This window comes from Papio anubis, chromosome 11 (genome assembly GCF_008728515.1).
Source record: "Papio anubis isolate 15944 chromosome 11, Panubis1.0, whole genome shotgun sequence".
NCBI lineage: Eukaryota > Metazoa > Chordata > Mammalia > Primates > Cercopithecidae > Papio > Papio anubis.
This window is the reverse complement of record NC_044986.1, coordinates 84,018,101-84,041,389: the sequence shown is the minus strand read 5'-3', so window position 1 is coordinate 84,041,389 and position 23,289 is coordinate 84,018,101. Positions and strand designations below refer to the sequence as shown.

Below are 23,289 nucleotides of genomic sequence, written 5' to 3'. Positions count from 1 at the left end.
GGGCCAACAAGGGATGTGGGGAGGAGGCTGCTCTCGGCTCCAGCCACACAGACACGTGCAGCCCCAGCAGGGTGGCGGAGGGGGGGGACATCCACATTCTGTATACCTCACTGTGCCCAACCCTGACCCCCTGGCCTCCTACCCTATAGGGCCTCCTGCCAGGTTTTTCTGTCTTTGGTCCAGGGCAAGTTTTGGAAGTCTTGTCCATACTGATTGGATGTTCATTTAAAAGGAAATGACATGGGAAGAATGTCAATGCACACATCTGACCACTGTCTCTCCCCATGTGTGTCCTCAGCACGCAGAGCTGACCCTGTGGCCCAGGACCGGCATCTGGGCTCTGCTTTCCTCTTACAGAGACCCCTGTGAGTACCCATCACACCCAGGCCCTGTGCAGCGCTCTGCTGTGTAACAGGAACAGGCAGGCAGAGTCCCTGCTCTCAAAGGACTCACATTTAGAGATTGCATGGGACACAGAAAACAAAATTTAAAAAAAATAAAATAAACAGGACAAAACAGATGATAAAGAGTGCAATGCGCTGTGATGTCCATGACCAGAGGAGGTGAGGGGACCAGAGGGAAGGGACAGCCGCTTCATTATGCGTGACTTCCCTCTCTTGTAGAGCCACAATTTCTGGTCTAGAGGAGCATGAAATGATGCAAGGCCAGGGATTTGCTTCAAAATACTCTGTGGTAAGGGTACCAAGGAAAGCACGTGGGGGCAGGTTAAGAATGATTGAAAGTAGGTTCATTGCACAATTCTTGTTATTTTGTATAGTGTTGTAAACTTCCATGAAAAATAAATTCTCTCTGAAGAGGTGACATTTCAGCTGAGATTAAAAAGATGAGGAGCCAGCCAGGCAAAGATCATGTGCCAATGCTCTGGGCAGTGACTCGCTGACTTTGTCAAGGAGGGAAAGAGGTGACCCAGGACAGGGGGCAGGGCCTCCTGGGCCCTGGAAAGGGGTTGGGGTTTTATTTATTGTGCAGTGAATCTGTCCAGGTTGGGCAGATCCAGGATATATTTTGAACACGGAGGCAACAGGACTTGCTGGTGGGATGGATGTGAAGAGGAAGCTCGGAGGAGTCAAAGATGACATTTGAGAGTTTGACCAGAACAACCAGGTGGACAGCAACACAATTTACCAAGATGAGGAAGCCTTAGGAGGGCACTGGGTTTGTTTTTTAAGTCTGCAATTTTGTTTTCCCATTTTTATTTATTTATGTATTTATTTACTCTTTTTTGTGGGAGCATGGTGGGCTCAGGAGAGTTCTATAACGTGTAGACATGGAACCTTCTCACTCCTGAGCCCAGGCCCTCTTCACACTTCCTGAACTGTGGGGGATGGCGTGGGCATCTGCCTGCTGGCCTTGATCCAGCTCTCTACCTACTGGGCTTGGCTGCCAGGACCCCGGCTTCCCAGGGTCCAGCAACTACCTGGCCAACCTAGGACTGGTAGAACCCATGGTATCAACATTTTTGCCAAGGATGATTTCAAAACAATTATGGCATCCTCCTCATTTTCCCGTAAAAACTCTTCTGTTTTTTTGCTTTTTTTTTCACCTCCCTCAATATGCACATAGTTTACTCTGGCATGTGTTTTCCATTGCAATGCCCTGGTCCTGAATAAATAGCATTTCTGTTTAGAGACACTGTTTGTTATTTAGGTTGTCAAAAATTGCATCCAGGCGCTTCCAGAAGCCAGAACCAGGCTCTGCCCCTGCTTCCCCACAGGGACAGATGCAGGACAGAGGGAAGTCTCTCCCTGACCTGCACCTCCAGGCTGGCATCAGTCGCCAGGGAAGGCACGCTGCCATCTAGTGGGGGGTGCAGGGGAGGCGTGTTCAGTAGTGGCCAACACTCCAGGGACATTTTCAGGGGATATCTTCCTAATAGTGAAAATAGGTTTAAAGGTTGTTCTCAATTATTTTTAAAAATAAGCTTCTTTTTACTCCTGGACAAGCCATCAACCAGGAGCAGAATGGCCATCTATGCAGGTGCCCAGAGCTGTGGCAGGGGCTCCCCGCTGCGAGACGTCAGTGCTGGCCTGTGTATGGAGAGGTAGACGGTAACCTCCAGGGTGGGAAGCCAGTGCAGCCACAGGCCCACAGAGGAGGCAGCTGAATGCCCTTCATGGAGGTAGGCTGGGTACCCCCTTTCCCAGCAGCTGCCATCACAGGGAGGCAGAAGGCCCTGGTAGGGCAGGCAGATCGCCTGGGTCTGCTTTCCTGCCCTGCAACATGAACTGTATGGCCCTGGGCAGGCTCTTCCATCATGCTTCTCTCTGTAGTTCTCCATCCATACAGGAAAGTTGTCAGAACTAAAATGAAGTCATTTGTGTTAAAAAATAAAGTCATTTGTGTTAAAAAATCCATGAAAAATAGGGCTAAGAAAGGCTACAAAGAGAGGGTTTTATGCCTATATGCCTGGTAATAAAAATATCACAAAAGACTGCAAAAACCACAACCTCGCACAAAAGCCATTGCAAACTTAACACAAAAAAAATACGTCCACAGGAACATGTGCCCAAGAACTGCCTGTCCAGCCTTGAACTAGTGTCACCCTTGCTATTGATCTGTTTGGCCAAGAATAATGGTCTCAAACCAATTATGTAATCTTCATTTCTCCTTTAAAAGCCTTTGTCTTTTGTTACCTCCCTGATTATGCACATTACTATGGCACACATATTCCCAGTGCCGGGCACTGTTCCTGAATAAGTACTGTTTTCTTTTAGAGAGAAACTCTGTTGTTCAGGTTGACATAAATGGTGTCCAGAAGTAGACCTAGAGTAGGACCACTATTGGAAGAAATCAGCCATTCTTGGAACTGGTGTGCAGTCGTCACTTGAGCCCTTTGAGCTCTCTGTTTCTGTGACTTGCTTTTTCTGCCCTGAGTCTTCTTTCAGGCTGAGCCTCCTACTTTTGGGTAGAAGCTCTTGACATCATTCAGCATCTGATTTAGATAAGGCCACTGTAACCAAAGACCTTATATCCCTCCTGAAATGATAACAATGTTTTGTCTTTTCTGGTAAATTCTTTCTGGTATAATGACAAGTGTTCTTCTGATTTGAGCACCCTTGTTTCTACATAATTTACATTTGTTTGTGAGGCATGTCTTTTCTGGCAAATTCACTTTTAGTTCTGCATTCCTAATTAAATATTTTGTTTGAGCTGCACACCTGGGTTAAAATCTCTGTGAACAATGATTTTGGTTCATTGAGCTCATTTGGTTCTCTGTGAATCATTTGGTTCTCTGTGAACAATGATTTTGTGTGTCTGTAATTGATTTGGCTCTTTTCTCTTGCTTGTTTCTGAAAATATTCTCCTGGTAAAAATAAGTTTCTGAATAATGGAGGCAGGATGGCTAACTAAAAGCCACTAGGGCAGTTGCCTCTGTCCAAAGCACCAGTCCAAACTCCTGACCTTTCCTGACAGGAGATTTTCAGGATTTTCTTTGCACTGGAGAGATCAAAAAGAAATGGAATGGGATTCTCAAGCATTAAGGCATGCCAGATTTTCTGGGATTCCAGCCAATTACATACTATGGCCCATTTTTTGCACATTTTAAAACGGATGGGCAAATTCCATCAAGGAAAATTCAGAGCCAAATAGTCATTATTCGAACTCTCTAAAAAACTCTGCCAATATAGAGTTAACATGTAGAATCCTCTAAATTCTCTTTCTATCTCTATTTCTGTCTATATGCTTCAAATCTGCAGACTTGTCTACTGGTATTGCGATAAGCTCACTGCTTATGGCATTCCAGCCAAGATTTTCTTAAAAACGCCAAAAGGGGCATTCAAATCAATCACTTTACAAATTACAAAAGCTCCATGGTAACCAACAACCTAGACATTTTTTAGAAATGTAAATTTAGGTTTGTCTAACAATTAGAGTGATGAAGCAGTTAATTAAAACATGAATAGTTTGAAAAAAGGACTAGATAAATGTTTATAAAAGTTAGGCTCTTGGATTAAACAGGTCAAAATCTTAAACTCAGAGCAGTAATATGTCTCAGTCTGGCATAAAAATTTTGCTTTGTGTGACGTGCAGGGACCAAAAAAAAGGAAAACCCAATACTACACTAACCCAATACTATACTAACCCAACACTGTACTAACCAAAACTGCTAAGATGCTTTCCTTCCCAGTCAAACAAACTGGACTAGCAAACAAAAGATACATTCAAGGCTACTTGGAGATTTTGTTTTTATCATCTAATTCAACCAGTCATAGCTAAATGTAAACGTTGAAAATTTAACTCTAAATTCATTTGAAGCTGAAAAAAGAAAAAAAAAAAAAAGCAGCTTGTTAAAAACCAAACTGTTATAAAAACTGTTTTACTCAAAATTTTTATCAGTAGCCTTCACTGGATTACTGATAAGGGCAAATAAAGTTTAGCCATGTGAACAGTAACTAACTTTGTCAGACATATAATTTGTATTCAACAGACTTTTATTTTTTATGTTTTTAAAATTTTTTGTCACCCAGGCTGGAGTGGAGTGGCACGATCTTGGCTCCCTGCAACCTCTGCCTCCTAAGTTCAAGTGATCCTCCCATCTCAGCCTCTCGAGTAGCTGGAAATATAGGCCTGCACCATGACACCCAGCTAGCTTTTTGTGTTTTTGGTAGAGCTAGGGTTTCGCTATATTGACCAGGGTGGTCTCAAACTCCTGAACTCAAGCGATCTGCCTACATTGGCCTCCCAGAGAGCTAGGATTATAGGCATGAACCACCTCACCTTGCCACAACAGGCTTTTTATTAACTGGTGAGTTTGTATGCTCCATTGTCTTATGACTAACATTCTAAAATGTAAGCTATAAAATCTTTGTGTGTGTATGTATATGTTTAGGTGTGTTTACACATACGTACAAGTTTTATGTTGTGTCTACTTGGTAAAATCTGACATAGTCATCCAGAAATCCCTTAAGGAATTCTGTTTAGAATGACTTAAATAAATGAGTGCTCATGTAAAATATATGGTAATTCTCCTGCCTCAGCTTCCTGAGTAGCTGGGACTACAGGCATCTGCCACCACGCCCGGCTAATTTTTTTTTTCTTTTGTATTTTTAGTAGAGATGGGGTTTCGCCGTGTTAGCCAAGATGGTCTCCATCTCCTGACCTCATGATCTGTCTGCCTCAGCCTCCCAAAGTGCTGGGATTACACGCGTGAGCCACCATGAGCAGCCAAAAGATTTTCATCAAAAAGAAGAAACTGTGAACATTGTCAAAATCAAAATGGAGTTAATATGTTTAAAAAAAAAATCCTGGCAAGTTGAGATGGGGAAGTCTATGAAGAGAGGATTCACGAGCTTGTATACCTGATAACAAAAACCATCACAAGTCTCTGCAAAACTACAACCTTGTACAAAGACCATTGCAACTTTTGCAAGGACATCTGCCCAGCTACTGCCCATGCAACCTCACACTGGGGTCACCTCTATTATTATTGACCTTAGTAGCCAAGAAGAATTAACTCAAACAATTATGTAATCCTCCTCACATCTCTTGTCAAATCGAACCTTCCTGAATATGCATGTAGTTTCCTATGGATGCGCATTCCCACTGTGATGCCCATTCTCAGATGAACATCATTTTCTTGTAAAGAGCCCTTGTCTGTCTGTTATTTAGGTTGACACATTCAAAGGAATTTCTGTGAGGCTGCTTTGAGGATTCAGGGAGATACTGTGTGTAAGGCACTTGGCACAATATCTGATGTAAGTGCTCAATAAGCATTACCTTTCCTTAGAAAGGGGATGCTCAGTCCCTAAGACACTCCTGAGAAAGTATAACCCAGTGAAAACCGAATTCCTTGAGACCATCCACACAATTCTAATGAGTGGGAATGTGGGGATGACAGGCCCAGCCCTTCCTATGTATTCATGGAAAAGAGGAAAATGGCCAAGAAGCCTCTTGGGGGAAGAGAAGTCATCCTGGGATTACCACATGGCCCTGGAATTAGATGTCAGTGAACATATTATCATCAGATCAAATGAATGTATCAAAGGGCCACCTGGGAAGATCAAGGAGGATGCAAAAATCCAACTGCACCCCAGGCACTCAGTAGGGAAGAGCACACGCCCCTCCCCAGCACCCAGGGCACAGCCTGCCTGGACTCTGCGCTTCCTCAGGCCACTCCACCATCACAGAGGTCCCCTGATGCCTAACTATAGTCAACAACAGGATTTTTAAAGTCTATAGCCCTTCCACGTAACCAACTGCTCTTATGGATTTGCATAGTTAGGTGCAACTGTGGCTGACCATCTGTAATATGAAACCACACTAAAATGTTTTCAAAATCTAAAATTTCTTGAGCACTAACATGATGTTCAAAAGAAATGCCTAACAGAGAATTTCAGATTTCAAATTTGCGGTTTGGGATGCTGAAACATAAGCATAATGCACACATTCCAAAACCTCAAAAAATTAAGAAACTAAAACATTTGTGGTCCCAACCATTTCAGTTAAAGGATACACAGCCAGCACCATATTGGCTCCATGTTAAATTGAGAAAATAGAGGCTCAGAGTAGAATACTACTCATCTGGTCAAGGTGACACAGTCAATGTGTGCCTGAGCCAGGATTCCAGGGCCCAGGCCTACAGGCTGGCATCCTCCCTCAATGCAAGGTAAATACACCCCTCTGGGCAAGCTACTGGTGCACCTGGCCAGCCAGGCTCAGACCTCCGGGGCTGCCACCATTTCCCATGAGTAGCCTTGTGGGCTTCGAGTCCTTCCAGCCTCACTGAGGGGGAAGCCCTGATCTGAGATGCTCTCTTGGGATTTGTTACTTCCCTACTTGGCAGATGAAGGAGGTGGCTGAGCCCCAGTGCCTCCTTCCACTTGTCCTCATGGCCTCTAACCACCGGCCCAAGGGAATGGGAAGCTAAGGCTGGGAGGCTTATTGTGGGGAAGGCAGCATTGTGTGGGAAATATATGACTCAGAGGCACTGGAGGAGACAACTCACCAACGATAGTGCTTTCATTGAAGATAAATCTGCAAATAACTTCATCCTGTTTCTTTAGATTCTGAAAGCCATTTCCATGAACAACCACATGGTAGGGTTCTGCAAGGACAACGTTCAAAAGTCTGAGTGAGGAAGAGTAGGGGACTGCCTCCCCTCTGACCTCCCTGTTCCTGGAGATCCAACCCCAAAACCGAATTCGCAGAGGCTCCTGTAAGGAAAGAGCTGCGTCTGAACCAACATCTATGTGCCCACTGGGTCAAATCTTCACCTGGTGTCACTGAGGGTCCAGGAGGAGGCGTCTGGGCCTCAAACACTCAAGGGCCCTCTCCCTACCATTCCTGAACCAAAACGCTAAGGAAAGGCCTTGGTCCCGGCACAGGTAGGCTCAGAGTGCTATTCCTGCCCTGAAATTCGTGGTGTTCCCTCGGGCCCCAGGTGTGCAGGCCGTGCACTCAGCCAGGCCCTCCCTGATGTAAGGTGTAAGCGGAGCCATAATGCTGCCTGAAGACACCATGTCTCATGCACCCAGCTGGGCACCCAGGCCTGGATGCCTCCTTCAGGGCTGCTGAACACTTGGGGTCTCTCCCCTCTGTCTTCTGTGTGCCTGTGGCAGGCAGGACACCCACAGTGACAGGGCCAGGACTCGGGTGCGGCAGGCGAGTCACCTAGGACCCTGCTCAGGGGAATCCATCACAGAAGCCCTGTTTTAACTGTGATTCCAGAGACCTACAGGTGATTCCTCATCTCCTGCTCTTCCTGAACCAGTAAGGACCACAGGGCACCCACCCTGAGGCTCAGGGGAGTGTGTCCTTCCACCATTGTGGAAGGGCAACTCCTGCCATGAGCCAAAGACCACCGGAGGCACAGGGCAGGTGAGGGCTGGCCCCAGGAGCCAGCCGGGTTACCACAGGTCTGAAGCTGCCAAGGGCATTGGCCTCCACCCCTGCCTCCTGGCCCAGGCCCCTCACAGATACCAATCCCTGCTGATGCCTGGGTGCCCCCTGATTCATGCACCTGCTAGAAAGCCCTGTGAACCCTGCTTCCTGCCTTCCTGCAGCGTCACACCTTCAAGGCAGGCTGTGGGTGAAGCTGGCCTGCTGACATGCTTTCTGAGGCTTTCAGAATGGGAGCCTGCAGTTGAAAGCCTGAACATTTCCCAGAAATATCTAGATTTCTAGCTTCCTTGGAAAATGGGAAATGCAGGCCTCAGTGGGTTTGTTTCTCCATGTCAGCTCCTGGCTGGGACCTAGGGAACCATGCTCCTCAGATGAGGAGCTCCGAGGCCCACCTCACTTCAAGGCCCTCAACGCTGACTGCTGACATCAGCTGGCTGAGCCTGGCCTACTCTTCCTGCTCAAGGTGCCAGCCCGGCCCTTGTAGGCACCCATTTGATGGATACTACACTGCCCTCAGAACAGCCTGGGCCTGGTGGGGGCACTGAGGCTGTGAGAGACAGCAGGAAATGCCAACTTGGTGCCCTGTTCTGAGAAACTAGACATGGGCCCCCACAGGGCAAGCATGGGGTTCTCTCCCACCGCTAAGGCTGACAGCAGCTGCTTCCAAATCTGATGTTGCCAGATACTCTCAACGTCTTCCCGACTCAGGCTTCCAAAAAGCCCTGACCAGCCAGACACTGGGCTCAGTGTGCACCCGGGAGGGAGCAACTGGGCCTGTGGCCTGCGCCCCTTGGTCAGCCCAACTTGGCCTAAGCAGGACTGAGGGCTGCCCCAAAGCTCCATGGACAGGGTAATTGCAAATTACATCCTGGGCTGCGTTAGGACTATGTATTCTATGTATTGCAAGCAAGCATTTTTTTCCCAAGGTGGATGGATAAAGAGAGAGAGAGAGAGAGAGAAAGGAACGTGACCAAACATTCATTGTAAAATCCCAGTGGTGGTTGTAGGTGTGTTGGTGTTCATTGCACAATCCTTTCCACTCACCTATAGGTTTGAAAATTTCAACAATAAAAGGGTGGAAGAAAACCAAAGAACTAAAAAAGAAAATTATGCTTGGACATAGACAACCAGAAGTCATGATACATCCTGGGTGACAAGTGACTGATGAGAGGCACAGACCAAGCCCTTGGGCTTCAGGGAGTCAGAGGGCCTGGTCATCAGGGAAGGCTTCCAGGATGAGGTGCCCTTTGAACAGGGCTGTGAGGGACAGGTGGGCTCAGCCCTTCAAGGTGAGGCAGGGCTTGCAGAGTGCCTATGCCCCACCTGGTCCCACCTCTGCACAGGGCTCCCAGAGCAGGGAGTAGCCCCTGGAGGGCCTGGGGTTCCTGCTAAGAGCCTCAGACACCTGCCAGGCTAGAGAGGGAGGTCCCTGTCAAAATCCTCCAGCCATGTGTGGTGGATGGCTTCAGGATGGGCCTGGAGCAGTGAGGCCACCAGAGGCCTCTCCCAGGCTGGATATGAGGCCCAGGGCTAAACAAGGGAGTCTGGGCTGCATGCCTTCCTCCCTGGCCTCCTTCCTGGCTCCCTCTGAGCCCTCCCTGGCTTCTGGGTGGCAGCCTCAGCCGGATGGGCTTCCATTCTGCTGTATCTTTTGGGTTTCAGGTTCCTGCCTCAAGCCCTTTCCCTGCTGTGACTGCTCACCCTCCATGGGGGCAGTTTGCCCAAGCAGCCAACAGCTGACAGCTCAGGGCTGTGACTGCTGTACAAGCATGGGCAGACGCAGAGGGCTGAGCTGGTGGGGCAGGAGGGCACCTGTCACCCTGACTCAGCTGCCTGTGGGAGGAGGATGACTACATCCTCACCTGGGGCTGATAGGCTGCTCACACGCCACAGCCTGTGCATGTCCAGGGGACATCATCAGAGGAGCACAGCTGTCACAACTGCTGCACCGCTGAGCGAGCAGCTTTAAATCAGAAGCAGCAGAAAGAGACCCCGATGGGGAGGGGAGCTCTCTCTACTCCACCCCCACCCTCAGCTCTGCATCAGGGAGAGGTGGGGTCAGGGACAGAGCCCAGGACCAATCATGGAAATGTCAGCACAGCTCCCGTTTGTGGGACCTACCAGCTCCCAGCCCTGTGCCAGTCCCCACACAGCCCAGTGCCTTAGGACTCACAACAGGCCTGACAGTGTCCTTTCTGTTCATGAGAGGCACCGCTGGAGCTCGCTGGAATTGGACAATTTACTCCTGGTCGTGTGCCCATGGAGAGCAGAGCTCAGACAAGGACAGTGTGCCCCACAGCCTACTGCCAGGGCACCCTGCAGTGAAGAACAGGGAAGCCAGAGCCCAGCTGCTGGAGGGCCTGGTGGTCTTGTGAAGGGCCTCGTGCTGTCCCCATGGAGGGAGGACACCCAGGGCTCCCTTCATCTCCAGCAGCCGCAGTTGTGCAACTGCTGGCCATGCAGAGTCCCAGCCTGCACAGAAAGATCTCAGCACAGACAGAGGCATCACAGAGGCCCTCACAGGGCTGTCACCACCCATGCTGGGAGCCCGGCTGGCAAGAGGGCATCCTCGCTATGTCCCAGACAGCATGGACAGGCACTGGGATTGATCCTGTAGGACTGAGGTGAGCCGAGGGTGTTTGTGTGGACGCCTTTGTCGGGCTATGGAGGTTTCCTTCCGCTTACAGGGTGCTGTGGCATGTTGACGCCCCCACTTCTTGTTCTTCATCCCCTGAGATAACCGCTTGGTTCCTGTTTCCCGTTTTGCTGATGTGGTAAATTACAGATATTTCAGTTCTGCACCTGCCTGGCCTTCCCTGGGAGGAGCCCTCAGCTGCTCCTGGCCTGTGGTCTGCTACCTGCGGCTCCATGCCATTTCGGCCATGTTTCCCTGAGAGCTTCTCACACATGTCTTCTTTCTTGCTTTTAAACTTATTGCTGTGGAGGTAACAGCACACTCAATTGGTGGCCACAGGCACTGGACACTCCCACCCCCACATATTCCCTCTTGCCACCTCAACAGACACCTTCACATCTACACCCATGTGGGCCACACATCCACACCCACCCACCCATCCACACTGCATCACAAACACACTCAACCCACCCCATACCACACACATCACACCACACACCCAAAGCACACGCACCCACACACCACACACATAAATAGCAAACACACACACACCAAAAATACCGAAGACACATCACATCCCATACACACACCACACACATCAGCAACACACTTCCAACTCCCCATATGACACAGACACACACTGGACTCCACATACCTGCATACCAGACAGCCTTCCCACACACCAGCAGCCTTCCACACACCAGGCAACCTTCCCACACACTCCCACAAGACCCCCACTCATGCCACACACACACTGCACATACACTACACACACATGCATATATGCCCCCTACATACACTCACACCCCCACATACATATTACACAGCACCTCAGCTCCCACACAACATACACCCCACACATACAACACACACAGATGCATCACTCATGCATACCCCACACACCACACTCACAGCACATCTACACACCCCGCACAATCACACACATTTCCACAGCACACAGACCACGTATTACCCTCTCCCACAGACTTCACACACATCAAGCCTCCCACAGTATACCTTCCCACACATACTACACACACTGCACCCACACAAACTACACACACACACCATACACACCCAAACACACACACACCACATACACACACCACACTCACACCCCCACACACATCCCCCCCCACACACATCCTCCCCCACACACATCCTCCCCCACACACATCCTCCCCCACACACATCCTCCCCCACACACATCCTCCCCCACACATACCAAGCAAATGCACACACTCCATACACGATTGCACCCATGCACACCACCCTGTGGCTACCGCGGGGCCTCCGCAGCTCTCACCTCCTACACACACAGTGGGAGGCTCCACCGATGTCACATCAAGACAGACCTTTGACGTGAGCTGGAACACAGTGGAGGTAAGTAGCAGGGAGAGTGGAGCCTGGTCACAGGAGCCAGGCCCCAGCCCTCACCTCCGCCCACTCACAGCATCAACGGTGTCTCTCATGGCCTTGAAGCCATTCTCCACTGCAAACACGTGCTCCGGGCTGTCTGCAATTGCTGTTATCTACGGAGAGCAGAGCTGGCTTGGATCCCCGCCAGGAGGTGAGGATGCAGCAGACTCCAGGCCCAGGGGACAGTGTCTTGCCCCCATGCTTTGGGGGCAGCAGAATGTCAGGCTCTGAATGTTGCAGGCTTCTCCAGCCAGCAGCCCACTCTTGGGGAGCGGGGAGCTCTTCCACCCTCCCCTCTGGCATCGTGGGATTTGTACAACATGCTGTCAATCACTTCTGCAGTGGCCATGGATTGGCCCATCTCACTTGGGGCAGCTTAGACAACCATCCTCGGGGTGGCCCTGGGAAAGCCACCTGGGACGCCTTTCCCCACTAGGCTCGAAAGTGGCGCCTGGTCACCTGTTTGGAATTACCTGGTCCAGCTTATAATCGGCCACACCCACGGTGTAAACGTTGGCCCCCAGTTTCCGAGCTTTTTGAGCCTAAGGGAAAGAAGGCATTGAGTATTAGTCATCAAAATTCATGGAGCAAAATGCTGGTAAGTATGAACTGGACTCACTTCTCTGAGAGTGTCCTGAAATGCATGTGCCACCAGTTCTCCATCAGTCATAGCAATAATCATGCTGGGAACCTTGTCTGTAGAAGAAACAAAGAGTGGCCTGCTCAGCAAAGGCACCAGGAGTGACCTCCAGAAGCTCCGGAGCCCCTGCAGGTGGCTGGGCCCACAGCACTGCCCACTCCAGGGCATGGCCAGGTGCCCCCACCTCATCCTCCAGAGGAGAGGCTGCCAAGACCCAAGCACCTGCCACCCAGAGACCCCCTAGAGTAAGGGAGGTCTCAGCCCAGCACCCATTTTACAGAGGAGGGGCTGAAAGGGGCACAGTCTTTCCCACCAGGCTGCCTGAATCCTCACCCACTAGCAGCCTGCACCACCTCTGCCTGAGGGCAGCTCCAGCCAGGACTCAACAACCACAGGCCTGTCCCACGGGCAGCAGGAGGAGCTGCTGGGCCCTCCTGTAACAGACAGGCTCAGGGAGGCTCCCAGGGGGCTGGGTCTTGCTGTGAGCAGAGCCTGCAGGCAGTCCTGCCAGCATCTCTGGGCCCAGGAGTTCAGGACTCCAGGTCAGTGGCACCTGGGCAGGGGACCCCACAGCCACCTCAATGCCTTTCCTCACCAGCCCTGCCTTTTCCTGACAAGAGCTGCAGCGACACGGTGGGGAGGGGAGTTGGGGGCCCCGGACAGCCTTCTGTACCACATGAGACAGGTCAGAGAATGCAAGTCACTCGGAGGGGAGACATAGAAGGGAGGAGGAAGACTAAGGTGCATGCAACGGGGCAAACCCCTTGGCTCTTCTCTTTTCCTTTTCACACAGCCCAGCTGGAGGGCAAGCACCTCAGGGTTATGAGCACCAGGGGTGCACACGCAGGATCTCACACAGTTCTCAGAACTCCATGGGGTGGGGGCTTACTATGCTCACTGCACCAGGGAGGGAGCTGGAGCTCAGAGAGGGTGAGCAACTTGCTCCAAGATGCAGGGCAGGGGTGGCCTTGCAGAATCTGCACACAGAGCTCTCTGAGGCTCTCGCCCAGCTCTGTTCTCCCTATGGGACCACCATGCGGACGGCAGGTGCTTACTTCCGGAGTTGAACGTTTCAATCTGTTGAATTGCCTGCAAGAAAATGAAGAAATATTGAGCCTGGACAGTGAGATGATCCCACTGATGCTCTAAGATTTTGTAGGTTAGGGTTAGGGTTAGAGTTAGAGTTAGGAGATCAAGGGGTCTATACCTTTCTAAATCCTGCCTGCATGAATGTGTGTCCATCAGGTACAATTTTCCGAAGCTGGTCAAGACCATTTTTTATTCTATTCCTGAAAAAAATTTAAAAAGGTGGTTGACCTGGAAAGACATTGACTGTTAAAAATCAGCTCCCAAGCTCTCCGGGAGCCACTGTTCTTTGTGCAAGGCCTCCCGGATGAAGGAGGGGGCCAGGCAAGGGCTTTGTCCTGCTTATTCCTCATCGTGATTTTGACCAGAGATTTCAAGCCCTTCTGAGCTCATCGCAGTTACAGAGAATGCAGGCCTGGGGAACTTCACCAGGGCCCTGCTTGGCCATCTCTGGTGACAGTGGGAACTTCCCATGGATGAGCAACTGTGAGTCAGGAACTGCACAGGGGCGGACATTCCTAACCCTAACCCTAACCCTGAACCGGGAATGGGCAACTGAGAGTCAGCCACTGAAAATGGGGCTGACATTCCTAACTCTAACTCTAACTCTAATCTTCACCCTAACCCTAACCCTGAACTGGGGATGGGCAACTGAGAGTCAGCCACTGACAATGGGGTTGACATTCCTAACTCCTCTAACTCTAACTCTAACTAACTCTAGCCCTAGCCCTAGCCCTAGCCCTAGCCCTAGTCCTGAACCAGGGATGGGCAACTGAGAGTCAGCCACTGACAATGGGGTTGACATTCCTAACTCTAACTCTAACCCAATCCGTAACCCTAACAAAGACTCTCTTGTGTTGGGCACTCCATCCTTTGACAGGTAGGGCTGCATTTGGGAAAAGTCATCCTGCCAAACCCCCAGCCCTACACCCAGCCCCGACGGCCCCAGACCCCTGACCCTGACTCAGTTTCCTGCTCTATCTTTACCCTGACACAGGAAGTACCAAATCTGCTTAGTTAGACTGCCTGGCCTCCTTGACTTTCTGTGCCCTGAGACAAAAAGACCAAAGGCTGGAGAGGCAGCCCCGATGGCTGTGCATGCAGGGACTGAACACTGATCTGCAGGCTGGCTGGGGATGGCTGGCACTGTCAGCTGCTATTAGAGCAGAACCAGAATGGGCTGGGGCAGCCAAGGACTGGCTCGTGGGACTGGGACAGGCCCAGGGACTTAGGGTCAGGCTAATCCAATGTGACAGGCTGAGCCTGCACAGCAAGGCTGGAGCAGGCATGGACCCTGAAGGATGGCTTCCACTGTGGGGCAGCCCTGCCATGGCGAGGAGCTGCAGAGCCCGCCCTGCCCAGCCCAGGAGGGAGGATCCATACCCAGAAGGGACCACGGCCTGGCCTTTCTCTGGCCATGCCCAAACCCGGCTCCCCTGTCTGGGTCACCCACCACAGTCCTCCCCATGAGCTTTGCTTTTACCACCTCACACCCACACTCAGTGTCTCTGACAAACCCACAGGCATAGGACACACAAACTCAAGCTCCCCTACCCTGTATTCCCTCAAAGCTGCAAGTGGGGCCAGTCCCCCATCCAGTCCTCAGTGTCCTCACCTCTCTTCTGTGCTTCACCTCCTCTGGGCCCAGTTCCGGGCATGTGCATTGGAAGGGCCCTCACCTCCCACCAAACAGGAACTCTGCAGTGCCCCCTGCTGGGCCTGGGCTCCAGCCGTCTGAGCTTATTCCTCCTGCCTCCCTCCATGTTCCCAGCCTGCCCTGGATCTCAGAACCCCACCCAGGGACTCCCCAGTCTGGGCCTGCCAGCATCCCTGCACTAAAGCCCACGACTCCCACCACCAGCTCTGACCTGTCTACGGCTCCCACTAGCCAGGGCAGGGAACAAGCAAACAGCATGCAGTGTGTTCACAGGACACCCCACCCTCTGGCCCTGCACCCCGGGAATCCTCACAGCCACCTTTCAGGGAAGGAGGCAGGGCAGAGAGAGGGCAGGGGAGCGTGAAGTGGGGGAGGCTGAGAACTGGAGCACAGGGGCCTGCAGGTAACCTTGCAGCCATGGGTAGGAGGGTGCAGGGGAGCGGGGCTAAGGTCAGGTGGGTACTGTGAGTTGCCCTGACCGGCCTGCCCTGGGTGCTGTCAGGCTCCCAACCAAGGTCTCCGGGAGCCCCTCAGCTCCCTGGAGCTCCCTCTGGCCAAGCTGACCAGACCCCTTGGGGGATCCAAGCAGCACTCACTTGTCTGAGGTGAGTGGCAAGACAGTCTGGCCGTCTGTGGAGTAGGTGATGAAGCACATCCGAATATCTGAGCTGTGAAGGAATCATGTGCTGGTGAGAAGCCAGAGGCACCGGCTCAGAAGCCAGGGTGGTGAGGCCAATTCCGCACTTCCCGCCCCAACCCTTCCGCTTTGGAGTCCCTTGCTGGACACAAGGAGGTGAGATAAATGTAGTGAAGGACCCTGAGGCCTGTGGAGACAAGGGCTCCACAGAAGAGAGAGTCAGGATGGCAACTCACTGCATCCTCACACTTCCAACACCCCAAAGACACTTGCGCACACACATGCACACACAGGCGCACACACATGCACACACATGCACATACAGGCACACACACGCAGAGGCACGCAGACCCCTAGGGGATGTTGAGGAAGGGTGTCCTCCCAGGTCGGGTTTCGGCACCAACTGTTTTAATTTAATGTAATTTGGCACTAACTGTTTTAATTTAATGTAACTTAATGTAACACCACACACACCACACACACACACCCATACACACACGTATACACACACATGCACACACACACACACACGCACCCACACATGCACACAATCACATGAACACACACACAGAAGGCACCCGCACACGGGCACATGCACACACACACGGACACATATACCTTATAATGAACAGGCAGGGAGATGCACACACAGCCCTCCCAGCTGGCCTCCCTTCTACTGGAAAATTCTTTGCCTCTTCACCCCATTCCCTCCTCTCCCTCCTCTCCCTCATTTCTCCTTCACCTCAGAGGAGCGACTCCCTATTGGCAGCCATGCACACGGCCTCCCTTTCCTCTCCCTGACCCTCCTTCCTGCTGGCTGACCCTCAGTAGCCCTCAGTGACAGTGCTGTCATATGTCCCCAGCAGAGCTCCTAACGGCTCCTGCCCTATTGCCCATTCATTTTACCCACAGTCATCAGACTTTTCTTCCTTAAGTGCCATCTTGATCATGCCACTCCTCTGCTCAAGAGCCTTCTCTGGCTCTCCATGGCTCACAGCAGGAAATCTCAGCTCCTTGGCCTGGCACAATGAGCCCCTGTGGCTTTGGCCTCAAGCTGACCTGCCCAGTCCTCTCCCAGCCCTCCGTGAGCTAACCTCATTCCCAGCCAAGCAAGACCACTCACTCCACCACAGGTCCCTGTCTTTTCCATCCTACAAGACCCAGTTCAAAGACGCACATCCTTGGAAGCCACCGTTGACTTTGTCCTTAGGAGTTCCTGCTTTTTCCTTCAACCTTCCAGGTGAGTTCTTTGTCCCCTACTTGAGCCCTCAGCACTGTGTAACCCGGGGTTCCAGGACTGAGTCACTGGTTTCCCTGCCTATTGTCCCTTCCCAGCGTGTGATGTCCCCAAGGGCAAACTGCCTCTCCTGCAATATGCCGGGGCTCACAGGCAGGAGCCAGTCAAGGCTGCTGAGATCCGATGGAACCAGTGAACGCTGGCCTCATTCCTGCTTCAGAATGCCACCTTGTGCTCTGTGTCCCCCACTGAGGGACTCCCATGCCCACCCCATCTGATGGGATGTGCCCTCTGCCTGCCTTCCAGAGGAAAAGCTCTCTGCAGCTCAGGGGAGGCTGCCATGTGGGAGATCTGTACCTCTGGAACCTCGCCACTGTTTCCTCCACCCACATATAAAGGTCAATCCAGTTGTTGTTCACGCTGCCAGACCTAAAACAAAAGGAGACAGGAGACGTGGGTCAGGGAGATGAGTGCATCTGTCAGGTGGGCAAGTGTCTGCCCCGCCCCCAGCCTCCCAGCAGGCTCTTAACAAGCCCGCCTGACCCCAGCACAGCTGAGGCTGGGGTACACCCCCCAGTGGCCACTGGATCATCCGAGGTCGTGAGTTTCACCAGTTGAGTGGTCAGCATAAGGTGACCACCCAGCCCCATCTGCCTGGGACTGAGAAGCTTCCTGGGATGTGGGGCTTTTGCTGGCCATCCAGGTGGCTGATCAGGTTAGGTGGGGCACTGTGTAGAGTGGAAATGGGAGAGAATGTATTGGTTGGAAAAGCCCCCAATGAACAATCCAAATATGGAAAATCAACCAAAAAAGTTTCATGTATGAGAGCATCAAACAGAACAAAATACTTAAGAATAAATTTAAACAAGGAAGCAAAAGAAATGTATACTGAAAACTGTAAAACATTGCTGAAAGAATTTAAAGACACAATAAATGGATAGATATTGCATGCTTATGAATCAGAAGGTAATCTGTATCAAAATCTGTATAGCATTTTTTTGCAGAAATAAAAAATTTGCACTAAATTACATATGGAATTTCAAGGGACATTAGTCATATAACAAAAAAAAATCTGAAAAAGAAGAACAAAATTGAGGATACACATTTCCTGATTTCAGAATTTATTACAAAGCTACAGTAATCAAACTGTTATGGCACTGACATAAGGACTGACATGTAGAGCAATGAACAGAATAGAGAGCTCAGAAATAACCTGTCATGTCTGTGGTCAAATGATTTCCAACCAGTGTGCTAAGAACACTCAATGTGGGAAAGAACAGTAGTTTCAAAAAATGGTGCAGGGAAAATTGGATGTCTACATGCAAAAGAATGAAGTTGGACCCTTCTATAAACCATTACAGAAATTAATTCAAAATGGGTCAAAGACCTAAATGTAAAGGCTAAAACTTTTAAACTCTTAGTAGAAAACATAACTTTTATGACATTAGATTTGGGGATTTTTTTGGATATGGCACCAAAAACACAGGCAACTAAATTAAAAATAGAAAAGTTGAGACTGTGTCCAGATTAAAAATTTTGTGCATCAAAGACGCTACCAAGGGAGTGAAAAGATAACCTGCAGAATGGAAGGAAATATTTGCAACTCATATACCTGATAAGGGATTAATATCCAGAATATACAAAGAACTCCTACAACAACAACGAAAAAGAAACAATAAAAAAATGCAACAACAAAAAAATGGGCAAAGAATTTGAACAGACATTTCCTCAAAGAAGATATGCAGATGTCCAATAAGCACATGAAAAGATGCTCCACACCACTAGTCACTAGGGAAATGCCAGTGAAAGCAGCGAGGAGATACAACTTCACACCCATTGGGTGGCTATTATCAAAAACTAAAAAATAACAAACGTTAGACTTTTGTTGGTGGGAAAGAAAAATGGTGCAATCCCTGTGGGAAATAGCTTGGCATTTCCTCAGAAAGCTAAACATAGGATCACCATAGGATCCATCAATTCCACGCCCAGGTATATACCAAAAAGAAGTGAGAGCGGGGACTCAAAGAGATATGGGTACACCGGTGTTCATAGCAGCATTATTCACAATAGCCAAATGGCAGAAGCAACCCAAGTGTCCATCAACAGATGAAAAGATAAACGGGCCGAGTGTGGTGGCTCACACTTGTAATCCCAGTGCTTTGGAAGGCCGAGGCGGGGGGATCACGAGGTCAGGAGTTCAAGACCAGCCTGTCCAATATGGTGAAATCCTGTCTCTACTAAAAACTACAAAAATTAGCCTGGCCTGGTGGCATGCCTCTGTAGTCCCAGCTACTCAGGAGGCTGAGGCAGGGAGAATCGCTTGAAACCAGGAGGCAGAGGTTGCAGTGAGACAAGATCGCGCCACTGAACTCCAGTCTGGCAGCAGAATGAGACTACAACTCAAAAAAAAAAAAAAAAAGATAAACAAAATGTGGTACATATACATACAGACAAATATTATTCAGCCATAAAAGGGATGAAATTCTGATGGATGCTACAACATGGAATAACCTTGAAAACATTATGTTAAGTGAAAAAGGTCAGACAGAAAAGGCCAAATATTATGTTTGTATGATTATATTGTGTGACTCCACTTACATGAGGTACCTACAATAGGCAAAGTCATAGATAGAGAAAATACACTAAAGGTCACTAGGGCTTGGGGAAAGGGAGGAATGGGGAGTTATTGTTCAATGGGAATAGAGGTGTTTTGGGTTTTGGTGTGGATGGGGTTTGAGACAGGGTCTCACTCTGTCACCCAGGTTGGAGTGCAGTGGTGTGATCTTGACACACTGCAGTCTTGACCTCCCAGGCTCAAGCAATCCTCCTGCCTCAGCTCAGCCTGAGTAGCTGGGAGTAGAGGCACACATCACCATGCCTGGCTAATTTTTATATGTTTTGTATAGACAGGATTTTGCATGTTTCCCAGGCTGATCTTGAACTCCTAGACTCAAGCAATCCTCTCACCTTGACTCCCAAATTGCTGGGATTACAGGAGTGAGCTACTGCTCCCGGCTGAGAATAGGGTTTCAATAAGCAATGATGAAACATTTCTGGAGATGGATGGTGGTGGCTGCACAACGCTGTGAATGTACTTAATGCCGCTGAATTGCACACTTAAAAATGGCAAATTTTTGTTATGTATGTTTTCCCACAATTAAAAAATTACTCAAAAAAATACAATGGGTCACTCCCACTTAGAGGCCTAAAAGGTCACCTGGCCAAGAATAGAAGCACATGGGAGGCTGATTCATTTTCTTCCAGCTCAATCCAATGAATGAACCAATGAATAAGGAGTCTCATGAATAAGCTGGACATGAATGACCAAAGAGCCTCCCTGCAGGCAGTAGATGTTGTTCTGCCAGGAGGACTACTGCAAGACTCTCAGGGTCCCGCCCAGCTGCATGGTCTTTGGATGGGCTTTGGAGTCACACAATCCAGAGTTTCAATTCAGCGCCATGGATGTCTATCTGGAGGCTGTGGTGGGCCATTTCCTGGCCATGGCCTGCCTCATTGCCTCCTCCTTACAATGGGGCAATACCCTTTACCCCTAGCCTTGTTAGGAAGAATCATTAAGGTTGCTTTTGTCTGCTCCCTTTACATCCATTCTAGGCACTCCCTCTGCATTCCCCCTCATCCAGTCTGTCTGGGATTGCATCAGGGCCTCTGCATTTCCTATGAGTTTCCAGCCTGTGACTCTGCCTTTCCTGGCAGGTCCCTTCATCCCCATCCTCTGTCATTGCCTCTGACCTGCAAATTCTCCCTTCATCCTCATCACACTTGGCAAGGTGAAAATGAAGATACCCTTTTTACAGATGGGAGACACAAAGGCACAGAATGACGAAGCAACTCGCCCAAGACTATGTGGCTAGTGAGTGGAGTCTGCCTGTCTCCAGAACGGAGTTGCTCCTTCCCCAAGAGTAGCAGAGCAGTTACAAACCATAGGAATTGGTGGGCTGGGGTGTACGTCCCCTAAGCATCAGTATCTGGGGGAATGAGAAAATTCAGAGGAACTTCAACCTGCGATGCTGGAAAGAGTGCGGCACAGGAAGCCGGAGTCTTGTCACACCAGCTGTCTCTGGATGCTTCCCCAACCTCCAGGAGCCGCCCTTGTCCAGGAACCAGAGAGAAAAATACCTGCACTACTCACAGCCCAGGATTGTGGTGAGGTGCCAGGAGTGCAGGGAAAGGGCTTTGGAGACCAGAAAGCACTTGCTCTCCTGAAGACTGCACCACTGCTGCTACTGAATAAGCACAGAGAGTATTCCCACCTAGCAGGAGGAGTGGGAAAGGGAACCAAGGCAATCTCTCCAAAGCTGAACATTGCCTCTTTCCTTCCTGGTGAGCCAGAAGGTGCCTAATACACAGCCCAGTTTCCCCAGGGCCACCCTGAAACAGACCCAACTGTTCCTGAAAGTGCAGGAACTATCACGTGGCTCTCCAAGTTGTAGAAGAAGCACTTAGAAGCAGCCAACCAAAGGCCTTCTCTAAGCAGTGACATTAGAATGACCAACACAGGCAACAAAGCAATCTCTCTGGGGCCCGGTAAAATAGAAGTTATTTGCGTGAAAAACAAACAAGCAAAACAACACAAAAACTCCAAACATCCACAGTGCACTTCTGAGAACTGCTGAGAAGCAGGTCTGAGCAATCAGCTGTTGCAGCAGCCTGAGGATGAGGATGCTGACCCAGCTGATGGGGGGACAGGGGATCATCCAGAACCCCTTTGGTGGCTTTTTTCCTCATCCAGGAGATGAAGCACCAGGGAAAAGACAGCCATGGCATTCTTTGTGCCTCAGAAGATCAGGAGGCCTAGGTCTGGTCTGACCAAAGGGCTGGCCCTGCTTCTGTGACGGAAGCTTGCATCTCTTTGAGTGGCGTCCTGTCCCTAGTGAAAAAGAGGTGGTGGCTCCTGAGGGTGACCCAGAGCCAGAGCTGGAAGGGACACTCACTTGTCCAAGATGAAGTAGAGGTCAAATGAGCCCTGGCATCTGTGACCTGCTTGCCCCTGGCGCAAGTGCTGCCCCCATCCTGGGCCATGGCGGTGGTGGGCCCTCCTGGAGCCCAGGGCCAGGCGTTGAAACATTCTCCAGCCAGGTCCATGGTACCGAAGGCTTCCTGCTCTAAAAAGTGGTGGAGGAAGCAGCAGCAGGAAGAGCAGGAAGCAGGGCCCCCAGCGGCCATGGCTCCTCATTATTTGGCCGTCCTTGTGACCCCACCTCACTCTTGGGTGCCTGTGCCAGGGCCCAGATAGGCTGAGCACAGGCCACCTCTGGCCACCTTCTCTGGCGCCTCCCCTTATGCCCAAGGGCCACACCCCTCCTCCTGCCCTTTCACCAGTGCACACTGCGGCCCTTCACCAGGTACCTCCCCAGATCGCAGGGACTAGGGTCAGCAGCTGGCTCTGGGAGACTTGCCTCCAGCTACCTGCCTGGCCCTTCCCCCACCCTGGGGACAGAATTCCTTTATGGTTGACAGGAAGGTTGACATGGTGACTTTGTGACCTGCAGCTCTTCCCAATATCCTGCATATTGACAACACCAGAGGGGGGGCACAGGACCTTTGGAAGGGCTACAAGAGGAAGCCTCCATTTCCCTTATAACAGCCCTCATGGTGTCCCTTAAAACCACTAGACCCTGCCATTTGTTCACTGGAAGAGTTAGCCCAGGTGACAGGTGAGGACATTGCTGTGGGTGAGGAGGTCAAGGACTGGGAGGCCAGAGTGTTGGCAATGGGAGGTTATTTGTATGACACTTAAGTCCCCCAGGAGATGGCAGATCTGGAAGAAGATGGAAACTGTGGTGTTGCCAGAGTCCTTGTGAGTGAGGGACATTCCAGTTCTCTACTGCTGTGTAACAGACCACCCACATTTAGAGACACACAACAGGCTCATTTTATTACACTCACAGGTTCTGAGGATCAGGCACTCAGGGCAGAGTAGGGAGGGCTTCCTCATGTCTGGGGCCCCAGATGGGAAGGCTTGAGCAGCCCGCATGACTTGAAGGATTGGGCACTGGAATTATCTGGAGGCTGCTCCACTCACAAGTGTGGCTCCTGGGCAGGAGGCCTCAAAAGCTGGGCTCAGCTGGAACTGTGAATGGAGGCCATGTAACCT

At 50.5% G+C, this 23,289-nt stretch overlaps 1 protein-coding gene across 1 annotated transcript in view; it reads right to left on the bottom strand.

Moving 5' to 3' along the window:
• Positions 1–22,728, bottom strand: part of ANTXRL (ANTXR like) — a 45,836-nt gene extending 23,108 nt beyond the window's left edge. The window contains 11 exon segments of the mRNA XM_031652693.1: positions 153–225; positions 6,968–7,066; positions 11,805–11,865; positions 11,950–12,030; positions 12,391–12,459; positions 12,537–12,613; positions 13,613–13,646; positions 13,765–13,846; positions 15,897–15,968; positions 17,532–17,603; positions 22,127–22,728. Of these exon segments, the coding sequence (XP_031508553.1) occupies positions 153–225; positions 6,968–7,066; positions 11,805–11,865; positions 11,950–12,030; positions 12,391–12,459; positions 12,537–12,613; positions 13,613–13,646; positions 13,765–13,846; positions 15,897–15,968; positions 17,532–17,603; positions 22,127–22,368 (962 nt within the window). The 5' untranslated portion in view covers positions 22,369–22,728.
• Between the last annotated feature and the right edge of the window lie 561 nt (positions 22,729–23,289).